A 27,707-nucleotide genomic window follows, 5' to 3' on the forward strand; every position below is an offset into this window, starting at 1 on the left:
AGGACTCACATAGTGACTCACAACCATCTGTAAATCCAGATCTGGAAGATGCCCTCCTCCGGCTGCCGTGGGCACTGTGCACATACCAACAGACAGAAGAAACACCCGTGCACATTGAACAACATTTTAAAATACGTTTGCTGCATCCTACATTTGCAGACTTGAAATTGTCTTGCAACTAAAATGATTCTAAATTACAAGTTCAAGAGAAAGGATTTGCTTCCAGATGTTGAACCTAGGCCATTAGCTTCACTGGTCAAATCATGTGGTGTGCTTTGGAGAACATTATAAATAGAATCGTCTCTGCAACTGGAACGTTGATGTTACATGTTAAAAATTCTAACTATAGCTTACATGAAGCCACAGTTATCTAATTTATTTACTAATTTACATTATTCTCAGAGGGGAAAGTGTGGCCTTTGTAATTCAGGGTTGTGTTGAAGACTGTGATGTCAGCCACAAGTCCTGTGGCCCCTCCTGTGAGTATCTAGAGAGGAGAAGGTGAGTTTTGTGATCTGACTCTAGCTTCAAGCCCTGCAGTGTATAGTTAGACAAACTTTGTAGAAGCAAGACAGTATTTGTGAGAATGAGTCCGGTATTTTTCTGAAGTAGGAAATACACTGTGCCTCCCTCACCCTGTCCCTGTGGGAGAGTGAGGTGGCTGACGTGGTTAGAGTAACACAGGGCGTGGTGCTTACCTAGCAAATGGCGGCTCCCAGCTGCACACTGTTTCATTTGGAAACTAAAGCAGGGACCGGCCTTAGTAACAGACAGCAGCCGAAGCACATCACACACACCGGCATAGGATGCCCCAGTCTCGGGGACTCCAATCTCGTATGTCTCCCCAACGCTGCCTGAGGTTGACAGCTGGGAAGGGGGACAAAAGTCATCCTTCCTTTTTCTGCTCTGAGATGATGACAGTGGCATCTCAGAACTAAACATGAGATCAAAAGGGTTGTACCTGCAACTGTGCTTCAACTCTTTTCAACATGGAGGGTGGGACTGGGTGTTAAGTACTGAGTAAAATATAATGAAGTACCCGAGGATATAGACCCGTGAACTGAAGTCTGTATGCCTTCAGGTACCAAGTTACTGGTAAAAACCATGGACCATGGACCATGAAAGTAAGGAAGGCTGAAGCCCAGAAAGACACCACAGAGCCAAGACTTTTCTGGAAGTCCTGGAGGACAAGGGAAAGGTTGCCAGGAAGGACGGGAGAGTTGGTGGGAAGCTTTCCTGCCCGTGACCCAGCAGGTGTAAAGGTGCTTTAAGGGCAGAAGTGAAGGAGCCTTTCCAGTGTAATACAGAGGACACACCTGGCTATGCTACCAGCCTGCCCTGTGCATCAACTCTAGCACACACCTGGAGACCCAGAGACAGTCTTGGGATCAGGTGGCTTCGGCAGTTATTCAAAGAGAGTAGGCAAGCTGGAATAATGAAATAATGAAATCTTTGTGCATTGTTTTTCTTTTTTGTTTGTTTTGTTCATGACAGGGATTTTCTATGTAACAGCTCTGGCTCTCTTGGAACTCACTCTGTAGACCAGGCTGGCCTTGAACTCACAGAGATCCTCCTGCCTCTGCCTCCCAAGTGCTGGGATTAAAGGTGCGCACCACCACCACCCAGATGTAATGGTGCCTTAAGAGGTCTGGAAGACTGGATCCCCAAGGCCCATTGCATGAGTCTCTTCATGGTCCTCTTGAGTACACAGGTGGAGAGCGAGTTGGGAGTTAGAGCTGCCCAGCTTAATGGCCTCATGCTATGAGGGGTTTGGGAAAATGAACAGTCCCCTGGTCAGCAAATGGAAATGAAAAGTAGAGCGGGCCAACGCATCCTTTCTAAAGCACCATTTGGGCCTGAAGTCCACATCGAGGTGGCAGGTACTCTTTATCAAAGCATGTGGCTCAGGGGGTAAGGCCAGGTGAGGTCAGTCCATGCAGCGAAGGTCACTTTTCCAGAGAGTAAAGGACTGGGAGAACGTTTGAACAGTGAGACACGTGGGCTGTGGGTCAAGTGAACCAATTTCTTACCTGTAAAGGAAACTTTGAGCGTGCTAGGCAGCCAGCTAGCCTGTCTTCTCAGAATATCCCTTCCCTGCCGTTTGGTGACTCAGGAGATTCATTGTGCGTCTATCACCTCAGAGTGACCTTCAAGTTCTGTGGCTGGAATGACTGTCACCGTGGCTGCGTTGGGAGGTGGGGCCTCGTGGAGGTGATTATGTTGTCAAAGTTCAATGTCTTTTTCTCAGGACAAGACTGGTTTTCAGCTTGGAAATGAGTTTGCTCTGGGGACACTGGGCTACTTATTGTGACAGCAGATGTTTGTAAGGTGGGCCCCCTGGCTCTTGGCCCTCCCCACATGACTATCTAATCTCAGACTTCCAGCCCCCCTATGAGGAGTCTAAGTGAGCTTGCTTCTTTTGTAATTGCCTAATTCTAAACACAGTGTTCACTGCTGAAACCGGACAAAAGCACCAGCGTTTGGCTGCTCTGCCTTTAGCTTTGCTTTCCTGTGGTCTGTGTTACCCAACCCCCGCTCCACTTTCTCCGTGGGATTACCCTCCCCTGCTCAGTGGATTCCTTCCTTGGCCCCAGCTCTCATGCCCTCTTATCCTCATGTTCTTCCATTTTCCCTCTAGACCTGCCGCCTGCCGCTGCCCACCCTAAGTCCTGCTCTCTAAATCACAGCCCCTTCTGAGAGCCCCGGCTGCCAGGTCTTTCTCACAACGCGCATAGCACTGGCCTGAGGCTAGGTGGGTGCGGCTTTCTCTCCCAGCTCTGTCAGGCTTCTGATCCTCCTCCTCTCTGATTGTTTTAGATGCTCAGCTCATGCAACAAGCATTTGTGCCCTACTCTCCTCCTCTGTCCGTGAACTCCGCTCCACCCTGACCATGCCTCAAAACCGTGTGTTCCATCTGAACACCAGGTGGCCCCACCCGTGATTACACCTCATTCATTCTTCAAGTTCCTAAACATTCCTATCCAACATCCGCTCTCTAATAACCACTTCTCTTTTAGGGCGGTCCCTTCAGCCCATCACTGCAACCTGTCTTGAATATTCCTCGAAAGGGACTCCAAGCCACTGACCTTGGTATGTTATCACCACTGTCCCTGAAGTTACTGCTTCTCTAGGTGACTGGCTTGGTCTGTGGTTCCTTTTCATGAGTGCTCTGGTGTCTCATTCTCCTGGCCCTAAACTATCAATGTGAGAAGAAATAAAACAAATGAACTCTGCCTAAATGCACTTTGTTTATTCCTAACTGGCAGGTAAGAAACTAAGCATATGGGGGAGGGGATAAAGAAGTGGCTCAGTGGTTAAGAGCACTGGTTGCTCTTCCAAAGGTTCTGAGTTCAATTCCCAGTACCCACATGGGGACTCATAACCATCTATAATGTGATGTGATGCTCTCTTCTGGCATGCATGAAGACAGCATTCAAATACCTAAATAAATAAATAAATCTTTAAAAAAAAAAAGGAAGAAGAAACTAAGTGGGGAATGAATAGCAAAGAGTCCCATGCAGACCTGGTTAGCTTCTATTTATGTAACTTTGGGCCACATCAAGCAATCAGTCACCACCACTCTTGGATCCGTTTCACACTTTTCTTCCATGGTTTCCACAAACTCTGCCTCTAGTCAATGTAAGAACTTTACTTCTATCTTCACTGAGAAAAAAATTCTGATGAAAACGGGTTTTTGTTTAATACAAATTTCCACACAGCGTCCATCCGGCCAGCGTGTGCCATCTTGCCTCCTCCTGTGACATCACTGTCTCTGAAAGCAAATGTCCTCCTCTGCTGGACATTTCTGTTCTGTTCCACCAACCCTCCAGCCTGCCAAGCACCATGTGCTATCCACTACAACTACTTTTTCTTCTTCCTCTGTCAGCCTGTCCACTGGTACTGGTGTTGTAGGGAATGTTTAATCCACATTTTACACTCTAACTTCAATATCATTCTGCTGCTCCACATTTAAGGGAAATTTCTGCACCTATTTATTTACTCACTTCCCATGTTCTGTTGCATTTACTGAAGTTACTCTCTTGCCCAGTTTTGCACAGAAGCTGTTGCCCTAAAAGTCAGCAACGACCTTCGCAAGGTCAGGTTCAGACTTCAGTCTTTACTCCGGGTTTTCCCTGCGCCTCACTGACATTCCTGCTCTGCCCTTTGTCTCTGCATTGGAGCAGGAAGCATCTTCATCATCTTGTCTTAAGCTACACTCAGTTCCTTCTTGGTCTTATGCAGACACATGAATTTTGATATAACCCATTTTTGTATAATATTAGAGGGACCAGCCTTAATATTATACATCCCAGGGACTCAGGTGAGAGAACTGTGAACATTGAGGACTATTTTCGGGAAATAGAATCTAAGCACACAGAGCTCTTAGTCCAGTCATTTATTCTTCCAAATCTTCTTCTTTGTCCCTGCCCCCCCCCCCCCCCCCCCCGTACCCTGGGAGTCCTGGTATCTATACACTTACAAGCAGTAATCCCTTGGCAGTGCAAAGCCAGGCTTCCAAGGTCAAACAGAGGGGTGATAAGAATCACAAAGAGGGGCAGTAATTGTTAATTATCATTTGCAACCCAAAAGGGAAGTGACTAATGGGGAAATGAATTAACTAAAGGCTAAATTCAGGCAATAGCTAAGAAGAGGGATCTTATGTGCTCAACTATAATCTTAAACGTAATTGGTAGAAAATTTTAAGAATCTATAAGTGGCTAGGTCAATGGGAGAAAATAAAACTGCTTTCTTTTTTCCTATGGCTCCTATCTGTCTAAGATATCTGCCATTTTTCTGCAGGGTGGGGGAAAGTGTGCTCTGTTGCTAGGCAATCAGTGTACAGCTAGATGCCTCTGGCGATAAAGGGAGATCTAGAACCAGAGGTAAGATTTGGGAAAGGAGGTAGTTAAGCTTAATTGGCACATCTGCCAGGCCTTCTCAAATGGGTAGTCTGGATGCTTAAGTCTATTCTTAGAGAGTACAAAGATATCTCTGATAAGGTACTTTCCTCTGTCTGGGGATGGAGCTGGCCAGATGCTACCAATGATGATAATTACAGGGATGCTTGAACTAAGGTTCTGGCTGTGCATAGCTGTAAGTACAGAAGGTTATCTAAATATTCCTAGGAGTGGTTAGGTAAGGAGTTAGAGATCTATAAAGTTAGTAAGGCTGTAAGAAAGAAGGGTCCAAGCTAAATTGTGTGAAGCTATTACTTAAGACACCTAGGCGGTGTCTCCTTGTGGAATTTACCTTAAATCAGGAGACTAGCATGTATGTGGTGGTCTGGACTGTTCTGTTATTTCTGTTAGTCCTTGAAAGTGGTTAAGGGAGATATCTGATTCCAGTGCTGAAAGAGAAGAAATGAATGGGCTGGTGGAAGGAAGCCTTTCCTGAGGCTTTTCTTCAAATACCTGGAATGTGTATGTCCAGAGAGTGATCAGTCCACACTGTTAGCACTTCTTAGGAAAAAATCAATTGGGAAAACTATGAAGGCACACATAATTTTCATAACAGAAGACAGCTGATATATAACAAGTCAAATAACACCAAAAAGCTCCTTGGAATTTGGCTTCCTCTGAGGAAACTCCGTGATTCCTTCAGGTAGTGGCTTTGCCATTACCAGCTGAGTTCTTAAAATATATTCCTGCGGCCTGTAGCAACCCATAGGCTGCCCTCTCTCAGATTCCCATTTTGTTCACTATGTCAGTCATCCATACCAATCATCCATTACAGCTTATGCAAAAGGGAAAATTCTGGAGTCATCCCTAATCACCGTTTACATCATATCAGTCCATCAGACAATGTCAATTCTGCTTTCACAACATCTCCTTTTGGTTTATCCATGGTAAGGCATGCCTCATTTTACTTTTTAATGGGAGACAGACAAAATCTTAAGTGCCTTACCTAGCCTTATCTTAAACTTCTAATCCCCCTGGCCCTGTCTCCCAAGTCAGTGAAATTGTAAGTGTGCATCACTGGCCCCTGTTCACAAAACATTCCTAATTATATCCTGACCAAATTCTTCTTGGATATTCTTCTCCTTGATCCAAACCTCAACATTTCTCTCTGGATGTTTACCACAGCCTGGGATGCCTAGATTGTTTCCATTGTCTTTCTTCTCAAGAATTCTCTCAAGACCAGAAGAATTCGTGTGTGTGTGTGTGTGTGTGTGTGTGTGTGTGTGTGTGTGTGTGTGTGTGTAGATGGCATAACACCCTTGCTCAACCCTAATCCTTGTTTCCCCATATTTAGAATAAATTTCCAATATATCCCTCTGCTCAGGCTCCTGGCTTCTGCTCCATTTTCAATGGTCATTAAGTTTCTTACCTGTCCTGTTCAATCCTCAGGATTCTTGAGTGTTCTTTTTCGTGGTATAAAAGCCAACTTTTTCCAGGCCTCTGCCATGGTGTTCCCCTCAGCATGAATGTTCCTCATCCACTGGTGATGTGTCTTATTCCCTAACTTTATTCAGGCCTCTGGCCAAGTGTCACCTCCTCCGAGAGGCATTCCCTGGGCACCTTATCGCTCATGGCATCTTTTTTCATGCCTTACCTGTCAACCTGCCTTGTATTTCAGAATGTAGACCTATCTTACCTCATCCCACCTCCCATGCACGCTGAAGTGTAGACTGCATGAAGGCATTAGGTGCATGAACTCATCACAGTGATGTGCACCTATGACAATCTTTAAAGATTTTGGCGTGTTCAATAAATATTTGTGGCATAAACTGATAAATGTATGTTTATGGCCTGATGTTAACTTTTCCAGCAGAGATATTCAGGAATGCTCTGAGATCAATCTTTAATACAAAATAAAAAAATTGGATTGTGTCTTAAGGTATTTTAGGACTTCTGCAACTTAGACTGAGCAACTTACACACGATTTGGCTTCAGACTGGAGTGTGACTGAAGAGCAGCTCCAGTCCTGCTGTGACTTCGGACTCAGTGATGCCAGAGCTGAGCTTCGAGCTCAGCATCAAAAAGCCCAAGAGTTCCACGGAACAAATATCAAAACAATCCATAATGCAGAGAAAAGAATACCCATGCTGGCTTCTTTTATGAATTGAAAAATTATCCATCCCCATAATACAATAGAAAATACCCACAATTCTCTTATGCTGGTTCATTAAGTATACTTGAAACACAATTAGACAAAATGAGAACACTGAAAGAAGATTTCTTCTTTTTGCCGATAATAAAAATGGGTTCATTTAGGATGCACCTCTAATTTAAACACATTGTTGTTTCAAAAGAGGATAAATGAGTAAGATATTTTGCATTGACCATTTATTTTTAGGCATTGATTTATTGGCTGCATTTTTTAGGATAAGAATCGCAATACATTTGTCTTCTACCCCGAACTGTTTAATAAATGTGTTTGGCATGGACTGATTAAATACTTTAGAATGTAATTCTAAACTAGAATTAGAAATTAAACTAGAAATTCAAAGTAACCTTCTTAGAGATTAATTTATGCCAATTCCAGTCACCAATCCACGAAGGAGCTTGCAACTACTCCCGAGTGTCTTCCTTTTATAAAGGAATTGTTTAAAATCATTAGTTCCTTCAACTGTGTGAAATGCTATTTGCATTGTAAAATTTTATTTTCTGTATAGTTGTTTGTAGACGATACTTTCATGAACATGGACTTTGATGTTTTTAGTAGAAAGCACATAATGTATGACTCAGTCTTCTAAGCAGACTACAGAGGGTGTGTAAGATAAAAACACTGAACACACACTATTGAGAGGCAAACAATATGGACAGAAATTGTTTGAACAGAAAGACTTTAAGCAAGGTGAAGTGAATGAAGTTTACACACCAAAACCATCCCTTTTTTAAAGGAAATATTTGAGAGAAGAGGGTGGGCTTTGCAGGGTTGTTCGATTCTTGTTAGTTAGTTTGTTTCTTTACACTTTATCTTTCATGTGTTTGAGAAGTGTACATTTGTGTAGTACACTTCAGTGACTTTAGATGCTATGAAACTCGATCTGGAACTGAAAGGGAAATGCTCATGACATTCAGAGGTGCCAGGCGTGAGCAGACCTGAGACAATGGGACACCCTGTGTACACTGTTTGCACAGGTCTTCCGGGCATTGCCTTTCAAAGTGTTGTGTGTTGGGGAGGTGGGAGACTGCAGGGCATACGCTACATATGTAAAACACAACAAGGACTGCTGAGTTAATTGGTAGGGTAAAAATCCTTTACTTTCTTTACAATCACTTCTATTATTGAGCAAGTAGATTCACCCTTCTAGGTTGGATTTTCCACTAGTCCTTTCAAGAAAATAATGCTCAACAGCCTTTATCTTGCCTCATAGCAAACTTTATCAAAATGAGCACATATATGGTAATGTTTTATGGTACCTACAATGTACGAATGATTTGCCCTCTTTGGCCAACCATCATGAAGAATGAATTTGTTCTTTTTACTCTTATGGGTATTTTTAGATATTTATGCTTGGTCATTTTAAATTTTTTTTAAGAAGGGAAAGTAAAGAGTTGTGGTTGAAGTCAGGATAGGCAGCCAGGCATTCTTGTACAAGCTTGGAATCTGAGGCAGGGGGATTGAGCATACCAAGACCATCTGGCCTACTTAGTAAGAGACCTCCATGTACCTCCCCCTCAAATAAACGAAGAAAAAAGAATAAATTAAAATAATTAGAAAATTATTAGAATAAGGGTCATTGCAGAGGTAGCAAACAGCATTTCACGTCTATTTTCCTTAAATGAAAGACAAAGTGTAATAATAGGAATGTCTACATTTCAAGCCTTCTATTAACTGAATAAATAAAATGTATTGTTCCCAGAAATATGCAGGCCACTCCTCAACATTGTTCAGGCAGCGCTAGGTGAACCATGACAAGTTCAGTGAATTCCATCAAGCCGTAATTCATATCCTTAAATTCAAGAAGCAGTCTGAGATAATAGTGTAGACAAAAGAGATCTCTCAGACAAAATTAAAATTGGGAATTTTGTTGATTAATCTGAAAAAAAAAATGTAGTCCTGATCTTCTTACCAGTGAGGTTTGTCCATTATTATCTTATTGGTTACAACTGAAATGTAGGCATGAAACTCGTATCTGCAGATGGAAACAGAGGCCTTTCTTGAAGAAATGAATCTCAAGCACAGACACACCACTCTACAGGGAGACCTAGGCTGAGAAGGAGGCCATCTCTTCCCTCTTATTTACCCTCTGGTACAATCTGACCACACTGCAAGTTTTGTTCACTGGGGTCAGAAGGAAGTCATGGAAGCCCTTTATGGCTCTGGCAGTACATGAAACCAAAGTAGCACAAACAATAAACATTGCCAAAAGGAAAGTCTGACAGAGTCCAGGTTTCATTTGGTTTTATGAGAAGCGAAGCATACTTCCTCCATGTTTAATAATTCATAAGACATACAAATCACAAGATGTCAGAGTTCCCCAAATTGTGCTCTTTTCCACAGACATATTTAAAATAAGAGGGAAAAAAATGGAAACGAAAGAACACGAGAAAGAACACAGGAATGGACTCAATTATTTTGATCCATATTAGATACCATCAAACCTACCAGGCTACTGACAACAGGTCTCACCTCTGAGACTTTGCAAAGAAATTGGACATATGTGAATTTGGCTTCCAGGTTGATAGAGAACTATATGGGCATATGTGAACATGTATATGGGCATATGTGAACATGTGTGTGTACATGTGTGCTGTAGATACACTTCATAAACACTGATATAGGACAATTTTCTTCATCAGTTATGAATTTTGGAGTCCAATCGTGCAGAATAACAAGCAGATGCCGGGGAGATGTCGGACATGGCAAGATGGACAAGTGATGGCAGATAAGGGCTGGGATATTTGTTTCTACTGGGATATACTGGCCATTGGTCCCACATGATCAAGAACTAAATAAATAGGGGTTCACATATAAAAAAAGTCTTCAACTTTGCTTTGACCAAAGAAATGAGTCAAAGTGAACTAACAAGACATGTTTAGGTGACCAAAGAAATAAAATTTATATTTTAATTACAAGGAAAACAATTGATTTGGTTATTTACATTATAAATTTTTAGTTTGTTTAGTTGTTTTGTTTTCTTTTCAAATAGACTGCCTTATCTAACAATACGTGTAGAAAAGTTGGCCTCTTGGTATTAAAATGTGTACGTGTTTATGAGGGCAGGCGTGCTGCAGTGGTGGGAGGGATTTCTCTTTAGACCCAACGAAGCTAGGATCAAAGTTCCCCAAGAAGTCTTCTCTCCTCTCTCTGACCATGGAGGCTATCTCTTCCAGCAAAGCTGATGCCTCTCAGACATAGATTCTTTCTTGCTACGAAAATGAAACAAATGGATCCTGTATAACCCGAGCTCTACGACAAACGTTTAAGAGCTGTAAATTAGATTTATTAATTTTTAGCTGATGCCTCTCAGACATAGATTCTTTCTTGCTACGAAAATGAAACAAATGGATCCTGTATAACCCGAGCTCTACGACAAACGTTTAAGAGCTGTAAATTAGATTTATTAATTTTTCCCTGACAGATCACAAAAGGACTTGTGCATTGTCATGCCTTCCATTTGTTCTGTGTTCCATGACCAAGTTTCTCATTTACTGGTCTTTTGTTAGCAGTATCTTTACACAACACTTGTTCTGACAGGGATAGTGGACTGAGAGAAGCCACACTACCCCTGAGCCATCGATTAAATAAGTTTCCTCCAACTGCTAGGACTTGGCCAAGTCCTGGTCCAGCTGTGGGACCCAGACCCATGAAGCTCTACGTTAGATTCTGAAGGATGACGTACTATTTTCAATCTTTATTGAACAAGAAAAAATTGTGCTATAAGGCCAATGTATCCCATTGGAAAAATGAGTACACTGACCCACCAAACACACCCTAAAGTAGCAAAGAAATAGGTAACATGGTAGCAATTTAGTTCTTCCTGTTCAGGGGTCCACACACGTCCTTTCTACAGAACACCACGGAACATAGTAAGGACCACTGCGTAACCAGTTGCCTATAAAAGTACAGATGGTCTAGTCCTAAGAATGCTAACTTTCTGCTGCAATATGAACACATGTAGCTCCTTCAATTCTTCCACAAACACAGTCCAGGTCTCAGAACAGTTCCCTGCTCCCAAAGTAAGAACACCCTTGGTAGTAACAGGTGGCCACATAAAATAAATATTTGGTTTTTCGCTTACTTGTTTGTTTGTTTGTTTGTTTGTTTGTTTTTACTAAGAAGACCCAGAAGAGGGCACATTGTATACTGCAAACTTTCTCAGAGTATAACCACCACCAAAGGAGAGACTACCAGGGGGTCCTGGCTGTGAAGGGGAAACTTTCACTGTGGTGATTCTCTTTGTTGTTATACCTCCCATCTATCCTCTTTGATCAGCTAAAACCAATCCTTCATGAAGTCCAGAAGCCAAGCCCTCATCTCTACGTGGATGTGCTATTTAAAACCCAAGGGTTTTCTTTCCTATTTTCTTGTCCACAGGGGAATCTTTGGCCAAGGGTCCCCAGCAGGGCAATGCTGTACACCAGGAGACAGACTAGCCGCACCCAGGCCGACCTGCAGGGCCGGGAAGGTGATCTGTGTTGTCTGCTTCCTCTACCTGGGAAACCGGTCAGCTCCGTGCCGTTCTGCTGAGAACTCTGCCTGTCTGTTATTGCCATCTTGTGCCTAACGGAATCCCCTTCAATACTTGCTTTTTTCAAGCCATTGAGCCATTGTCTGTTCTTTGCATTAATCTGGTCTGATACAGAGTGGAGGGATACAGAGATCACAGACACAAAAGCAAAGTACAGAGAAAGAGCAGGAGAGTAGGGAGATGCGTAAGTTTTAAAAAGGAAAAAAAAAAGATGACAGAAAGGAAAACGAGAGAACTTGTGAGAATGAGTCAGCATTTATAAAGATTGGTTTGCTTGCAGTATTAACCAAAAAGAATGGGAAAAGGATAGACTGAGATACCTTTATTCCAGGGGATGAGCTGCAGAGGAGATCTCAAGATAGGAGATCTTGATAGGAGAAGATCAAGATAGGAGAAGGATAGAGGAGATCTCCCTCCCTCCACCATCCCCCTCCTCTCCCTTTTCAGTACCACAGCTTGCAAAGAACCACACAGTGGGAAGCCATCCCAGGAGCAGCCTCACTGCAGTGTGTGTGGGAGAGGGAGGGCTGGGCAGCTGAGGTTACTAACTCTATTGCTTGAAAGGAGAAGAGCTTCCCTGGTGTTGTTTTTAAGGCAGTTTGCAGAACTCTGGCATTGCTGTTTTCTCTGTACACTTGAGGGTTTTCCTTTGACAAGGCCGATCACGTTCATCTACTCACGTGTTTCACTTCTTCTTCAGGTGAAATATCACCACAGGGGTGAGCACCAAAATGGCCAGAGTGCAAATAGCTGTGGTGGATGCTTCACCCGCAGAAGGAAGAAGGGAAGCGGGGCCTGGTGCCTGTTATTGCTCAGAAGCCGCACCAGCATTGCCTTGTATATAACCAAGATGGTTCACAGTGCCTCCGTGAGTGCTCGGACAGGATCTTCCGTGGATTTAAGCTAGATTCAGATGATTTTTCTAAACACACTAACGTTTCATGGCTTTAAGACAAAGTCATTGCTAATGCTAGCTAGTAGGAGCTGTGTTGGCACGGCGTTATTGCTCTCATATATCTACTGCAATACAAAAGTCAGACTATCAGCCCTTCTCAGGTTACACACATCTATGAAAATAAATCCGTAAGTATGAAACATCAGTTGTATCAAGGAGTCAGAGAAACCCCCCTGAGGGACAACTCCTCTGAGGGACAATAATATCCATGAAGATGCTTATAGATGCTGTCCTGAAGATCTCTCTGTGCTTTGGGGATTCCATTTTATTCTATTCTATTCCAGAAGAGGAAATGAAAATATTGGCAGGTGATGACTCTGGGAAGCATCCCACATGTGGAAAACATACCCTACAATCTCAAATTGGTCTAGGCAGAGCTATCTTCTCTGAAGGAGATCACATGGAGGTGATTCCAGCGTGTTTCAGGCAAGGGCTTTTACCATGGATGTGTGGACAACGGTGCTGCCTTGTCACCTTCCCCTTTCTCCAGCAGTTTCTCTTTCGACACATCATTAAAAAGACATATTTTGACACATTTTAAAAAGACAAATGGTGTCCAGTCTTTAAAACATGGATGTTGGTGTCTCCCAGTATCCAGGCAGCAATTTCCTTTCGTCCATAGTCTATACTGCAGCAAAACAGAGCACAGTCTACACTGTGCTCTAGTCCCTGCTATGTATCCACTGCCAGAGAAAGCACCCTTGACTTTGACTCACACAGTCCTTCTAAAGACCAAGCTATTTAAATCCTGAAAGCTATTGCTCCCCCCTCCCCCATACTGTACGTAAGCATCACATATGTTCTTTCTACAAATTGGTATACAGGTGCCATTTAATCGGTTCAGATTTGGAAGCTACATCTTCAAGGGTCTGAGAGTTCACTCCCCCATATTTCCCCTTTACATATTTTCTTATCAGACATACAGCTTAATCAATTAACAAACTAAACAGCTTATATACTGGCAATATATTACAGATGGATTTATGTCAGAGTAATAGATCACATGAAATGGACCATGTGGTACCCCAGTGCATGGTGTCTTGGTAGAGCCCTGAGGACACTGACAGGAGCATCTCTAAGTAGTGCTGTGTGAATACAGACACATGCGGATCTGTATCTACATCCATCTGACTAGGCCAAGAGGAGCAGGTAGATGCAAGATAGAGACACACACATGCTGGATGGGGCCACTGCACACCTTGTCATGCCATTTGAAGGGCACTAACGGGTTGCTGGTTTCACAGCCATTTAAAATACACTTTGGGGAAAAGGCTTCTCTAATTGTGTCTGATTTATTTTGTGTAGTAAGCACTGTTGAAGGAGACCAAAGCAAGAGCAACTAGAAGTATACATTTCAGCTTAGCTGTAATACAGAACTTTGGAGAAGCAGGCAGAAAGATTTATCTTAATTTTAGGTTGGATCTCTCTCTTGCTATTTTCTTGACATCGCGTATATGTTTTTGTGCATGTGTGAGAGTGTCTTTGTGTATGCATATGTGTGTGCAAACTGTGTGTGTGTGTATGTGTGTGTGTGTGTGTGTGTGTGCGCGCAATGTGCATGTGTGCTGTGTTCTACCACATCATCTCCTGAAGAACGCTGGGTTTCGCAGGCAGGCGGCTAGTCACCTGCAACAACCCAGGGGTCCGGCCGAGGCTTCCAGGCTGCTGTCAGTGTCGGATGCAAGGGTCTGGTCGGTGGACATGGAGGAGATGTCGTTGACAGACGAGGATGGAGGGAGACTCTCACTGCTGTTCACTGCTGCACCTGTGCTGAGAAAATGAAGACCAACATGACTAAATCTGGAACCAGACCCATGTGAACGCTATTCAGAGTGCAGGGTTGGGAGCAAACAGGAAGACATATCTTCTCTATTCTGGAGACCTTCACAGAACTGACGCAGGAAACTGAATTTGATGGTGAAAATCAAGAAGGAATAATTCAGAATCCTTATTACATGTCACATTTATTCACAGGCTAATGGATATCAAATTTCACTCCAAATTAGGAATTACCAGTCACACTGCCCACCCCTACGTTCCACAGTGTTGTAATGTAACTGAGTTTATATGAAGCCAAGGCATTTGCATGCTTAATTAGGACCACTGAGACTGTGTAATCATTCAGGGGTAGAAAGCTACTCATTTATGGAGAAGAGGGATGAATAAAATCCTGTCATGTAGCAGTCCGGTCATGATATTTTTAATGAAAGGAGCAAGACAAACACAGGTAACGGTCTTAGCCCAGAAACAGGGGACGGCAAAACCCAGTGACCTGAATTTTTAATGGCTACAGCTCTAGGAAAATGAAAGTATATAAAACAGAGTATTAATTAATCATTAAATACAATACCGAAACTCAAATCCATGTAGAAAAGCCAAGACTTTTGAGGAAAGTAAATGAAGAGAAAAGGAAAACTATGTCAGTGCACCCCTTAAAGCCTGAGTTCCCTTCCCATAGACTTGCTCGCTTAGGCTCTGCAGATATTGGGTTATTCATCTGAAGACGTCTTTTATCCTGCTACAAGACTCTGAAACTCCAGGAAGGCAATTTCAGCAAAGACTTGCCGTAGTGCACTAGATTTAAGAACAACAAAGGAAAGATGAGCCAAAGGCACCAGAAAGCAAAATTAAACCTCAGCAACCTGGAAACAGCCTACCTCCTGTTTTCCCCCATTTCTGTATTCTTTATGCCTAAGTGATGTGTTTGTTAATAGAGTGTGTGCTTTGTAGAAGAGGTTTCTACTTAAAACACCTACAGCTTTATCAACAAGTGAGAATGAAGACTTCCCACTGAAACTGTCTCATCTGAGAAACAGTTGTATGAAAGATCTATTTGGTGATAACGAAAATAAGGGACAATTGAATTATCACACAAACTCAATATTAAGTCAGAAAACAAAACAGAAGAAGAAGGAGAAGAAGAAGAAGAAGAAGAAGAAGAAGAAGAAGAAGAAGAAGAAGAAGAAGAAGAAGAAGCAGCATTCAAAGTATCTGCTCCAACAGCAGATATTTTATGGAAAAAATGTGTAAAAGTAGCTAGGGGGTTTCAAACATTTTCACCAAGACAGTTTCATACATTTACATACATTTGCAGTTTTATTTAACTATAAAATACTTATATAAATTATGAGGAATACATTTAAAAAAACAGAAAAAGAAAACCCAGTGTGCACCAATGTCCACGTTAATGGCAGAAATGACTAAATTTTTCTTGTGTTCCTAGTGTTCTTCACTACTAAATTCCCCTGTCAGTGATCATTCTCTCTGCATTCCTCTGTACTTCCATTGTTTCATATACAGAAACTCTGGGGGGTATTTTTCATTCCTTTTTAAATTCTTTAAAAAATGCCAATACCCCTAATCTTAAATGTTGCCAGTTTCCTGTAAATAATTACTACCTTTATCAAAGTGGTGTATAAAGTAAATTTACCTGGCTTCAGTTTGTTCCAATACTGATACTGCTTCATTACAACCCTCACAGAAATGGTGCAGAGGTAGGCCAGCCTCTCACATTGCTAGCAGACAGCCCTGGCCCCAGTGGAGTTGTGTTTACACCCTACACTAGAATTCCATCAGCCCAACATCTTCCATGTTCCTTCAGAAGTGCTGATCACTGATAACCCAGTGTTACTAGTGTGATGTTCCTCTTAGGAACAATTCATGGTGGGGATGAAAACGGCACACAATACTCTGATAAGTGCAGGATCAATTACAGACCTAACGGAATGACGCAGCTTTTTAATGCTGCCCATTGTGTCCGGGGCAATGCAATTTTCAGTTATGTTTGGCTTTCAAATCAAGAGACCACAGTTTATATTTAGCTTTTTACTGTAGAGTTGAAAAATGTTTATTATCTCCCCACAATCATTTCATTAAGCTATAACTCGTGTATCAGATAAGTTACGAATTTGATATGTACAATTCAGTGTTTTTAAATGAATTCTGAGTTGTACAGCATAACTACAGTCAATTGTGTAGCCCTTTCATCACCCCAGTGGAAGTCTTATACTCAATTTCTCAACCATCCATAAAACATGTGTGCACACACATGCACACCTGTGTGCAAAAATATGCGTGGATATGTGTACATATATGTTTGTGTGTACACATGAAGGCCATGGGACAACTCCGGGTGTCGTATCTCAGGCACTGTCCACCTTTTGCTTTTTGAGGCAGGGTCTCTCATTGGCCTGAAGCTCACTAAGTAGTCCTGACTGGCTGGCCAGCAAACCCAAGAGATTCTCCTTTCTCTACCTCTTCAGTACTGAATTCAATAGCATGTATCCCAGTGTCCAGCTTTTCCCGACGCTTAGGAGAGTGAGCTGAGTTCTTCACAGACTGAACTGTCTCTGTAAGCCTCTGCCTTGTGGACGCTTCAGACACATGCAAACATACAATGTGAATGTTACTGGCTTCTGTCACACATTGCTTAAAGCAAAATACATCTTCAGAGAGGAATCTTAAATAGCATGTCAGCATTCCGCTCCTTTATAGTTGAATAACGGCCATCGCACTAACCATCACATTTCGCTGACTTACTTCCTGGTTGATGAGCATTTGCTAACTACTGAGTCATCTCCACTTTAAGGGTGTTATGAATAACGCTGTCACAGTGCTGTCATGAACGTTCACGTAGAGACTTTGTACGGCTATGTTTTCGTATCCCTTGGGTGCTGAGCAACTCTGTAGTTCTGCTTAATTGACTCTACTTGAGGAAGCACTGGACTGTTTCTGAAAGTGAGCACTCCAGTTTGCATTCCTACAGACAGCTTTAAAGAATGACAGTGCCCTCACAGCTTCACCAACATTTATCAGCTTTCTTGATTATAGACACCAAGCATGTGTAAATTGAGTGCCACTGTGGATAATTTGCATTGCCCAGTGGCTAACCCTTTTAAGTATCTTTCCATGTGCTTGGTGGTCATTTGTACACCTTCTTTGGAGAAAAATCTGTTTGTATGCTTTTTTTTTTTTTTTTTTTCAGTTAAAAATCACCCTAACGGTCATGATAGAACTCTCATCCAGTGACTGATGGAAGCGGATGCAGAGATCCACGGCCAAGCCCCAGGTGGAGCTCCAGGAGTCCAGTTGGCGAGAGAGAGGAGGGATTATATGAGCAAGAGATATTGAGACCATGATTGGAAAAAGCACAGGGACAAATAGTCAAACTAATGGAAACACATGAACTATGAACCAATGGCTGAGGAGCCCCTATGGAACTGGACCAGGCCCTCTGGATAATAGAGACAGTTGATTAGCTTGAACTCTTTAGGAGGCCCCCAGGCAGTGGGACTAGGACCTGTCCTTAGTGCATGAGCTGGCTTCTTGGAACCTGGGGCCTATGCTGGGACACTTTGCTCAGCCTTGGTGTAGGGAGGAGGAGACTGGACCTGCCTCAACTGAATCTACCAGGCTAAGCTGAATCCCCAGGGGAGACTTTGCCTTGGAGGAGGTGGGAATGGGGGGTGGGTTGGGGGGCGGGTAAGGCTGAGGGGTGGGAGGAGGGAGTACCGGGGAATCTGTGGCTGATATGTAAAATTAAATTAATTATAAAATAAAATAATAATTTAAAAAAAATCACCTCATTTTCTTCTTCCTGTTGAGCCAAGAAAGCCCTTCACCAATGGGGAACAGGCGCTTCTCAGATGTGTGATTTGTGAATGGTATTCTCTTAGCATGGATTGCTTTTTCTCTTGGAAATTTCCTCATACACACAGACATCAGATTTGCTCCTTCTGTTCTTGGGCTTTTGTTGTTAGTTCTGAAGGACGCTGCCTAACTTAAGGCTGTGAAGATTCACTCCCGCAATCTCATTTAAGACTTCTACATTTTGGTCCTTACACTCAGCTTCTGTGACTCACTTTGAGCTCATTTCTGCACATGTTCTCAGGCAGAGGTCCATCTTCACTCTCTTGTAGGCAAGTCGCTGCTTGTTTCTGCACCAGTTATTGAAAAGGGTTTTTTTTTTTTCCTATAAAGTTGTCATGGTACCCCTGTGAAATACTAATTGATCCTCTTTTATAGTGGAGATGTACTGCTGTACTCTCGGCTCTGTCCCATTGATCTGGAGTCGGGCTCTCATGGAAATAACACCACAAGGCCCTAGGACTTAGGATATGTTTCTAGAGAGTGAAGCTCCCGACAGGAAGTATGATGGTGGCGAAGCAATCAAGCATAAAGAGTATCTTAGCGGACGGGGACTCCATTTGGCTTGGGCTCTATCATAACCTTCCCTGAACAACATACCCGGCAACCTGCTAGCCACCTAGTAGTGGCCACTCCATAGTGATGAATGGGAGACAGAAACTGGCTAGCAGTTTAGGGCAGAAGACCCCAAACGTGAACAGGTTTTTTCCCCCTTGGCTAACAGCTAAAATGTCCTTGCCTGACACCAGAGATGTCTGAAATGTTTGAGGCAAAATGTCTTTGCTTCTGTCCTAGTCAAATGCAATGAGAGGCCTGGTTTTCTTCTTACCACTCCTACCCTGAATGAGGGCCTCTTTCTGGGAGTCATAACTAAAGCTGAGAGGTACGTGGACACCTTCTGAATGGGAACTACACTGACCAGTTCATCCCTCCTCCAGGTCTCCATCCAGTAAAACTTCCGGATGAATAAAGTATCCTTGCTACTTTGCAACCTGTGTGTACCTTTATTCCGTTCTAGAATAAAATACTAAGAACCTGGAAACACCTGGATCAAATCCCAGCCACTGGTAACCTGGACAGGAAGAATGGGAGTGAAAATGGCCTGACCCCAAAGGCCTGAACTCTGGCTCCGGGGAAAAGACTTATCTCCAAGTTTGGGTAACAGGGGCTCACAGCAAAATCTCCTTCTATGCATTTCCTTGCTTTGATTAAATATTTTCTATGAGTTGCAACATTGTTGTATGATAGGCAGAGATAGAGAACTTCTCCTCAGTTTTGACCAAAAATTCAAACAAACTCATATACATATATATGTGTGTGTGTGTGTGTGTGTGTGTGTGTGTCTGTGTGTCTGTGTGTGTGTGTGTGTGTGTGTGTGTATACCTACGTACACCTTAGTGAAGGTAGGTTTTAGGCCCATTTCAATGCCTTGTGGCTAAGGGGTTCAGCAGCAGTAGTGGATTGTGATGTCAACTTCATAGTCAACTTGGCAGGGTTTGGAATCCTCCAGGATACACACCTTTGTTTAAGGATGTTTCTAGGCAGGTTTAACTATGGAAAGTATACTTCCCTAAATGTGGGTGGCCCCGTCCCATGTCCTGGGGTCCTAGACTAAATAGAAGACACTGGCTGGGCCCTGGCCTTCATCTCTCTGTGTTTCTTGAGGGTGAATGCACTGGCCAGCTGCCTCACACACCCACCACCATGCCTCCCCTGCTTGGCTTCCTGTTGTGATAGACTGTGTCCCCTCAAACTATGACCCAGAACAAGCCCGTCCTTATTAAATGTGCTTCTGTCAAGTGTTCTGTTCCAACAATGAGAAAAGTATCCAATACTCTGTCTTTAGTAGTGTGGCTTTCTTGTTAGTATGCAAATCAGAAAAATGCAAATTTTCCAACTGTATTCTCTCAGGATTATTTAGGTTATTTCTTATATTTTCATTTGAATTTTTTTTTATGGTGCTGATATTCTTTTTTTTTTAATTTTTATTTTGCAATACAATTCAGTTCTACATATCAGCCACAGATTCCCTTGTTCTCCCCCCTCCCCCCTCACCTTCCCCCCAGCCCACCCCCCATTCCAATCTCCTCCAGGGCAAAGCCTTCATTTGAATTTTAAGATAACTTTTTTAATTTCTGAAAAAAAAAACCACTGATTTTTTTTAACTGACTGTCCAATAAATCACCCTGGGGAACACCAACACTTCACCAATCCAAGAAAATGGAGAAGAATGGAGCATTTATTTAGGTCACCTTCAACTTTTTCAACATTAATATTTTTCTGAGTGCAAAGTTTTCACCTCATTTATTGAAGTTATTGCTAGATGTTTTTTCTTCATGGACATAGTTTCAATTGGCTTGTTTTCTGTTCATTGCTAGTGTACAGAAATGTATCTAATCTCTTTGAATAAAAACTCCCAATTCTAGTGGACTAGAAATTAAGCATATTAAATGATGATGATACAATGATGTGGGCTAACCAGTGGTACCCTGATGCAGGATCTTTGTGGGTTCTTAGAGCCAATGATTAGCAGCCCTTTGTAGCTGCCTTTATTTGTATCACCTTGGTTTCTTGAGATTATTTACAATGAGAATCTGTATGCCATGTTTACAAATGTCACTAATCACCTTTCTTAGAGACGGCTGTTGAGCATGAATGAGCCCATTCCTATCAGAGGCATGAGTTTGCCTTTGTGTGATCTCCTCTACTGAGCTTCAATAAATGTCTCTCGACCTGACAGCAGACACTCTGGCTTCGAGATGACCCTTTCTAGTCTGTTTACAAGCAGGCAATAAACGGACTTTGTAAAGCATAAATCCAAACTCAAATAAGGGGGATGAGAACAAGGACTTCACCCAAGTTAATTTATTACCAAGAAGTTTATGAAACTCTCTTAAACAGACTTAAACTATATCAAAACTGTTTATAGTATCCGTCTGTCAGGAACATCACAGCACATGGTAAACACCCCTTCCTTCTGCACTACTCAGAAGGACTCAGGTGAGAGACACAATTTTTAAATTGTCATCAATACAATACTATAATTTTTCAATAAAATGGTGTTTAAATGAATCAAATTTGCTAATACTGTTACAAATGAGGGTTATTAGCTACTTGCAACTTTAATTTGAAAAACTAGATTTCATGAAACGAAGTAATTTATGGAAATTTCTGCGCCAGAAGTTATTTAGCCTGAACTAGTCATTGGTGACTGTTTTTAAAATGGGAATTATTTTCTTGATGACATCTTCCCAATCACAAATGAAAACATAAAAACAAAGAGTTAGGAGAAAAACTAGAAGGAAAATAATTATTGAGGGACAGATTCTCCAGTAGCTTCAAAATCTTGAGCTTCAGGTTATTTGAGCTTGAATGTTTTTTTTTTCCTTAATCAATCAGTCTTAGTAATCTGGACCACTGGCTGGTGGGGAAGTTGTGTGTGGAGGGGTGTGCTCCGAGGATGTAGAAGACTGAGCACTTGAGAAGCAAGGATTGAACATCCAGAACACTTGGGAAGCTGTGTCTTTGACTAGAGACTGAAAAACCTCTGCCTGTTCTGACAAAGCATCCATCTCTCTTACAGACTCGGTTACCTGCTTAGGGCAGCTTGTAGCACGAACCTGCTAAATGGTCTTATTAAATAAAAAAAAAAAAAAAAAACTCAGTACAAGCTATTGGGGTAAATTCTGAAAGATCAGAGAGACAGTACAAGCCACAGCTAACCTCACCTTGCCAGCTTCTCAGCCAATCCTGTTTCCTCAAACTGGAAGCCTCTGAATCTTTATCCAAATGGATCTCAGCTGAACTGCTGCTAAAAGCCTAAAAGCTTAAAAGCCTCTAGTTCCTGGTCTTCACACCTTATATGCCTTTTTGCTTCCTGCCATCACTTCCTGAAATTAAAGGTATATGTTACCATGCCTGTCTGTTTCCAGTGTGGCCTTGAACTCACAGAGATTCAGATGGATCTCTGCCTCCCAAGTGATAGCATTAAAGGTATGTGTGCTACCATTTTCTGGCCTATGTATATCTAGTGGCTGTTCTGTTCTCTGACCCCAGATAAGTTTATTAGGGTGCACAATATGTTGAGGGACACAATATCACCACAGCAGTTCACTTCTCAGGAGGAACAGGGATGCTGGTACACACAATCTCCTGCATATGTTATAGTGCTAACATTCTGTAACATCTGCTTTCAGAGCAAATTGATGTTTGCCCCTGCTTTCCCTTGGCAGGCATTACAAATCAATTCAGGAAGCAAATGGTGCAGCTACTGAAAACAGATAACTCTGCAGGTAAAATCAGATAGCAGAAGGGAGCACAATTATTTAGTGATATATCTGAAATTTAGATGAGTTTTTATTGATATGTAATGATTCCATCAATAAATTTTAGACTTATATATTATTCTTTGAATGTGCACTTAACTTCCTATCTGTATTTTTAAATCATCACTCTAATATGATAGATTTTGATATTGGAATCACTTTGTTCCTGATGAACTACATTAACTTACTCCTTATATAAGCTTCCTAGTGTTTTGGTAAATGAGTAGCAAGAGAACTTATATGATAAAAGTATTTCATCCCAGCTTCTTATGAAACAAAATGTTATGCAAACATTTCTGACAAAAAGTAATTACAATGAAAATGTCAGAGGCAACTTCTACAAAACATTTTAGTCATTGCTTTTTCTTAGTTTACTACATGCACACACATGTGCATGCCTACAAATGCAGGTACACACACACATACATAAGTATACACATGCAGTGGCACACAGGTAAAAAGTTAACAGTTTGCTCTCCAGGGCAGAATCAGTGTGACTTATGGGTTCTTCCAGCTTCCATGTGGTAAATCTTTGCTGGTTAGTTTCAAGCTGCCAATCTGAGATCAATACATTCTCATTAGAGAAGAGATACACATGGTTTTCACATAAGCTGTTAGACCAGCTCCAGCTGCCATCCAATCTCTACATGACACATACAAATACATTATACATAAATGTGTCATGTAAGATAGAATACACATAACTTAACAATAGTTCCACTCTAAAGTCATCCAGTAAAATCTCTCATCTACTGTTATTTGAGTTATAGATTGGTTAAGCTTGCTAACTATAGTTTAGAGAACATGTAAAATTAGGCAATTTTTGATTGGTACAGGTAGTTGTATTGATTAAAAAGGGTCTGAACCTTCTCACCAGGTTAACTTAACTGATGTTCTTTTAAAATAACTATCCACACTAAACTAATCAGGCTCACAAAACAGCTTATGATGTACATTTTCCAAAACTAATGCACCAAATTATCCCCTTTAAGAGCAAAAAACCTCATCTGAAAAATGGAAAAAATACCCTAGCAGCAGCATACATCAGCAGCTTGGATCACCCATGTTCATGGAGATTAACAGGGCAGATAAATATGTGTAATTGTGGTATAAGAATATACTTAATTGTGTACTGTAATATTAAACCTAAAATCCTGTTTTGAGTTGTCTTTGAAGTGTGTGTGTGTGTGTGTGTGTGTGTGTGTGTGTGTGTGTGTGTGAAGAGAAAAACTAAGAGCCAATTTTCCAAGTAATAAATATTTACTGAGATAGAGAGCACTTTGCCCTGTATGGCACACAGATGAATGCATACAGTTGTCTCAATGAGCTTGTAATAAATAATGGATAATAAGAAAAGTGTCATATGTTCACAACACAAGAGCTAGTAAGAAATGCAGAAAGCTCTTATTTGGGAGAAATCATGAAAACTCTTTTTGGACAAGGTAGTGTGGAAAGGGAAGAACCTAAAGTGAAGATGACTAAAGTGAGTTCTGCAAACCACTGTCCTCCCAGTCTGAGATGTGGGGTGATCCCTGGTTACAGATTACCTCTTTACCCTCTTAATGACTATGGGAAAACATGTTATGGTGTTTATAACAACCCCACATGATCGTCTCTGCCTCAATAAGGAACTCCGTAAGCCTGTCCGATTCTGCGTGTGAGTTCTTTCCTAAGCAGCAGACAGCATGTGTGTCTCAGCCACAGTGTCCGCAGACTCTGTCAACCCAGACCTGGAGTGCCTAAGGAGGGGAGTTGGCAAGGAAGGCAACTGTGACTGTGCCCTTGATCTCCTCACCAGTGAAGATGGTTATCTTCACTGAGAAACTGACTGGATTTAGGATAACCTGGATAGTGAGGTATACCTGTTTGTGTGGCTGTAAGGGTGGTTTGTTTGTTTGTTTGTTTGTTTGTTTGAAGATTGTATGCATAAGGACTCAGAAAAAATAAAAGGGAAAGTAGAGAAGAGCAGAGGGCATGGGCACCCCATTCTCTGTTGCCCAGCTTCTGTGGTGTGAACTCTGGGAGATGGTGAGTTATCACTCCTTTCTCGGCTCCCCAGCTGCTGGGCACCTTGTTCTCTGCTCCCCAGCTGCTGGGTGCCCTGTTCTCTGCTCCCCAGACACTGTGATATGAATCCTCATGCTGGGACTGAACAGTCTGAGAGGGTGAGTTGACATCCTCTCCTCTTAACTTATCCCAGACATTTTGGTAATTGTGACAGAGAATAATACAGAAAATAACTACTAAACCTGACCACGTGGTTAGACTCTTGGAACTGGTTTGCCAGTTCCTGAAGACACAGGCTAGAGAAGACATAGAACATTGTAAGCAGGGCTCAGAAGAGGGGAATGTTGACAGAAATGCTGGAAATAAATATGAGGTTTCTAATAGGCACAAGGACTCTGTCAGAATTTTTACTTGAGGCTATTAGGGTTACGTTCTCACAAAATAATTTGTCAGTTATTTTTCTATGTCCCGAGACTATGAACGAAAAATGAGAAGTAGTTAATTAATTTAACTATCCAAGTGCCAAGGTAAGTTAGCCTTCAAGATGTGGCATAGATCTTGCTGGGTGCTTGCTTACAGCAGACTTTCAAGTGATGATCAGGAAAAGAAGGTGGAGCAGGAGTATCTTAATTATGTGTAGTTTGGCCAGAGAAGAAGTGAGTTGAAATTTGTAAGTAGGTTTTATAAACAAACACTAGTGACATTTAAAGGAAGCCAAACAGTTGGACTTCGCTTGGGAGGAAATGGCCAGACCCTCACCTATCCCGAGAGCTAGATAGAGCACCAGATCTCAACATGTGGGTCATGACCCCCTTAGTGTCAAATGACCCTTTCACAGGGGTTATCTAAGACCATCAGAAAACACAGATACTTACATTGCAATTCATAACAGTAGCAAAATTGCAGTTATGAAGTAGCAATGAAAACAATTCATGGTTGGGGGTCACCACAACATGAGGAACTGTATGTATTAAAGGGTCGCAGCATTAGGAAGGTTGAGAATCACTGCTCTAAAGCATTGTAAATTCACTTGATGGTTTTTCCTGGAGACAGGGTATGTCTGTGGTGCTCTGTGCACATAGGGTCAACCAGGAAAGTGTGTTTCCAGAAATCAGCTACTGAAGTGCTCAGTAGGTGCTATGGCTATGGTCCACAGAGGCCCCGATAGGTTCCAGATGTCACCAGACCATGGTATCATCCTTATGGTGCTAATATTTTAGGCAGATAGAATTCAGGAATTAAGGAGTCATGAAGGTTTCCACTAATATTTTTAAAGAAAGGCCCTAGAGGTCGAGTGATATGTAGCATGTCATCTAAAAGGAGGTAACATATGTACTTGTGAAGGTGAAGCCTAGGCTGAAATGGAGACCCTGGGAAATTGGAGATGCAAGAAATAATGCATTTGCAGTGGAGAGGGGTATAATGAACAGAGCCAGCCCCAAAGAGAGGCCATATGGGTTGCAAGGCTTTGGGAGTAGGGTTGTCTATTGGAGTGCCCATCATGATACTACCTGTGCTGGATGCTAGACATTGAACTACAGAACTCCGTGTTTGCCATGCTGGGTTCCAGCTTTGCTTTGGTCACATCTTTCCTTTTTTTTCTGTCCCACATCTTCCCTTTTGGAATGGTAATATGCTGTGAGATGATCCTTCTGTGCACTGTGAATATGAATTACTCTCATTGGTTAATAATAAAGCTGTTGGTTAATAATACAGCAAGGCAGGATAAAGTTAGGCGGGACAATCAAACTGGGATGAAGAAGGGTGGAGTGGAGAGAGACGCGAGGGAGCCATCCAAGAAGCAAGACGCTAGAGGACCATAAGGCCACGGGCCACGTGGCAATACATAGATGAACAGAAATGGGTTCATTTAAAAGTGAGAGCTAGTTAATAATAAGCCTGAGCTATTGGTCGACCATTCTGTAATTAATATAAGTATTTGTGTGTTTATTTGGGACTGGCGGTTGGGACAGAAAAACTCTGCCTCCATTTACAGTAACATTTCCTTCATGCCATTTTATATTGAAAGAAGCTGCAGACTTTTGCACACTGGCTTTCATCAGAGCCATTTTAGCAGATAATTACACTGCTGCCACGCTGAACTTGGAGAGCTCAGTGCTGAAAATGAATGAGCAAAGAGGTTCTGGCTGGAGGCATGGATTGTTGACCTCTGCGTTAGCCTGGTGGCCAGAGGGCAAGGAGGACTTAGGTTTTGTTGAGGATCATGTACCCTTAACCGGATCATGTCATATTATTTCACCGGCATCTTAAATTCAGTTTTACAAAACCATTATGCTGCAATAGCTAAGAAACAGAAACAACCTAGATGTCCTTCTATGAAAGAGTGGGTCGTGACAGTGTGGTACATGTATACATACTATGGGGTGCTATTCAACTGTAAGGAAAAGGGAAATCATGAACTTTGCAGGTAAGTTGTGCAACTAGGAAAGATTGTCTTGAGCGAGGTAACCCAAACTGGTGCTCTCTCATCTGAGGCTCCTAGCTCCAAATCTTCAGATGGAAGTTACCAGAACAACTGAAGAAACCAGTAGGAAGGGGCCATTGAGGGGAGGGGCTGGGGAGCAGTGGAAAGGGGACTAATGGTGTGCAAGCGATCTGATAGGGAAAATGGGGAGAGGAGGGGAAGGAAATAAACACGGAAGGAAGAGAGAAAGAGTAAAAGAACAATAAGGATGTCTGAAAAGTGCTAAAGAATCATAATATTAACTACCGAAAAATCCTTAATATACATAAGTCTGTCTACAAATATGCATATATAATTTAAATGAACTTTTCTCATCTGAGTGGACAATGCTCTCTCCAGGAGCCTAAGACCAGCAGGCAAAAAACACAACACCAAGTACGAGAAGACCTTTTTGAGTTGCTGATCAGGGTTGTCCAAAAGACTCCCAAAACATTACAGGCTATTGCTATTGCCCTTGGCTGCCCACTAAGATGATTGGCAGTTCCCTATTGCTGAAGACACCACACAGTTCAAACATATGCCCAGAGACCCCTGAGCTGGAACTGGCCTGAATGCCCCTTCTGAGGACTAGCTTTCATGGTGCCATGTGAGCTTCCGAAGGAGGGAAGCCACCAATAGTCCTACCCAGCTATGACGCTGATGAACCAT

General features: G+C 42.1%; 1 protein-coding gene across 16 annotated transcripts in view; it reads right to left on the reverse strand.

The window, feature by feature from the left end:
* Positions 1–13,409: 13,409 nt before the first annotated feature.
* Positions 13,410–27,707, reverse strand: part of Mapk10 (mitogen-activated protein kinase 10) — a 266,659-nt gene continuing 252,361 nt past the window's right edge. For 15 of the 16 annotated variants that reach the window (XM_059274830.1, XM_059274827.1, XM_059274829.1 and 12 more), the window contains one exon: positions 13,410–14,361. In XM_059274830.1, coding sequence (XP_059130813.1) covers positions 14,219–14,361 — 143 coding nt within the window. In that variant the 3' untranslated portion in view covers positions 13,410–14,218. Of the gene's footprint in view, positions 14,367–27,707 lie in introns of all 16 variants that reach the window. The other variant, XM_059274832.1, reaches the window with a different exon arrangement.

This window comes from Peromyscus eremicus, chromosome 10, assembly GCF_949786415.1.
Source record: "Peromyscus eremicus chromosome 10, PerEre_H2_v1, whole genome shotgun sequence".
NCBI classification, from domain to species: Eukaryota; Metazoa; Chordata; class Mammalia; order Rodentia; family Cricetidae; genus Peromyscus; species Peromyscus eremicus.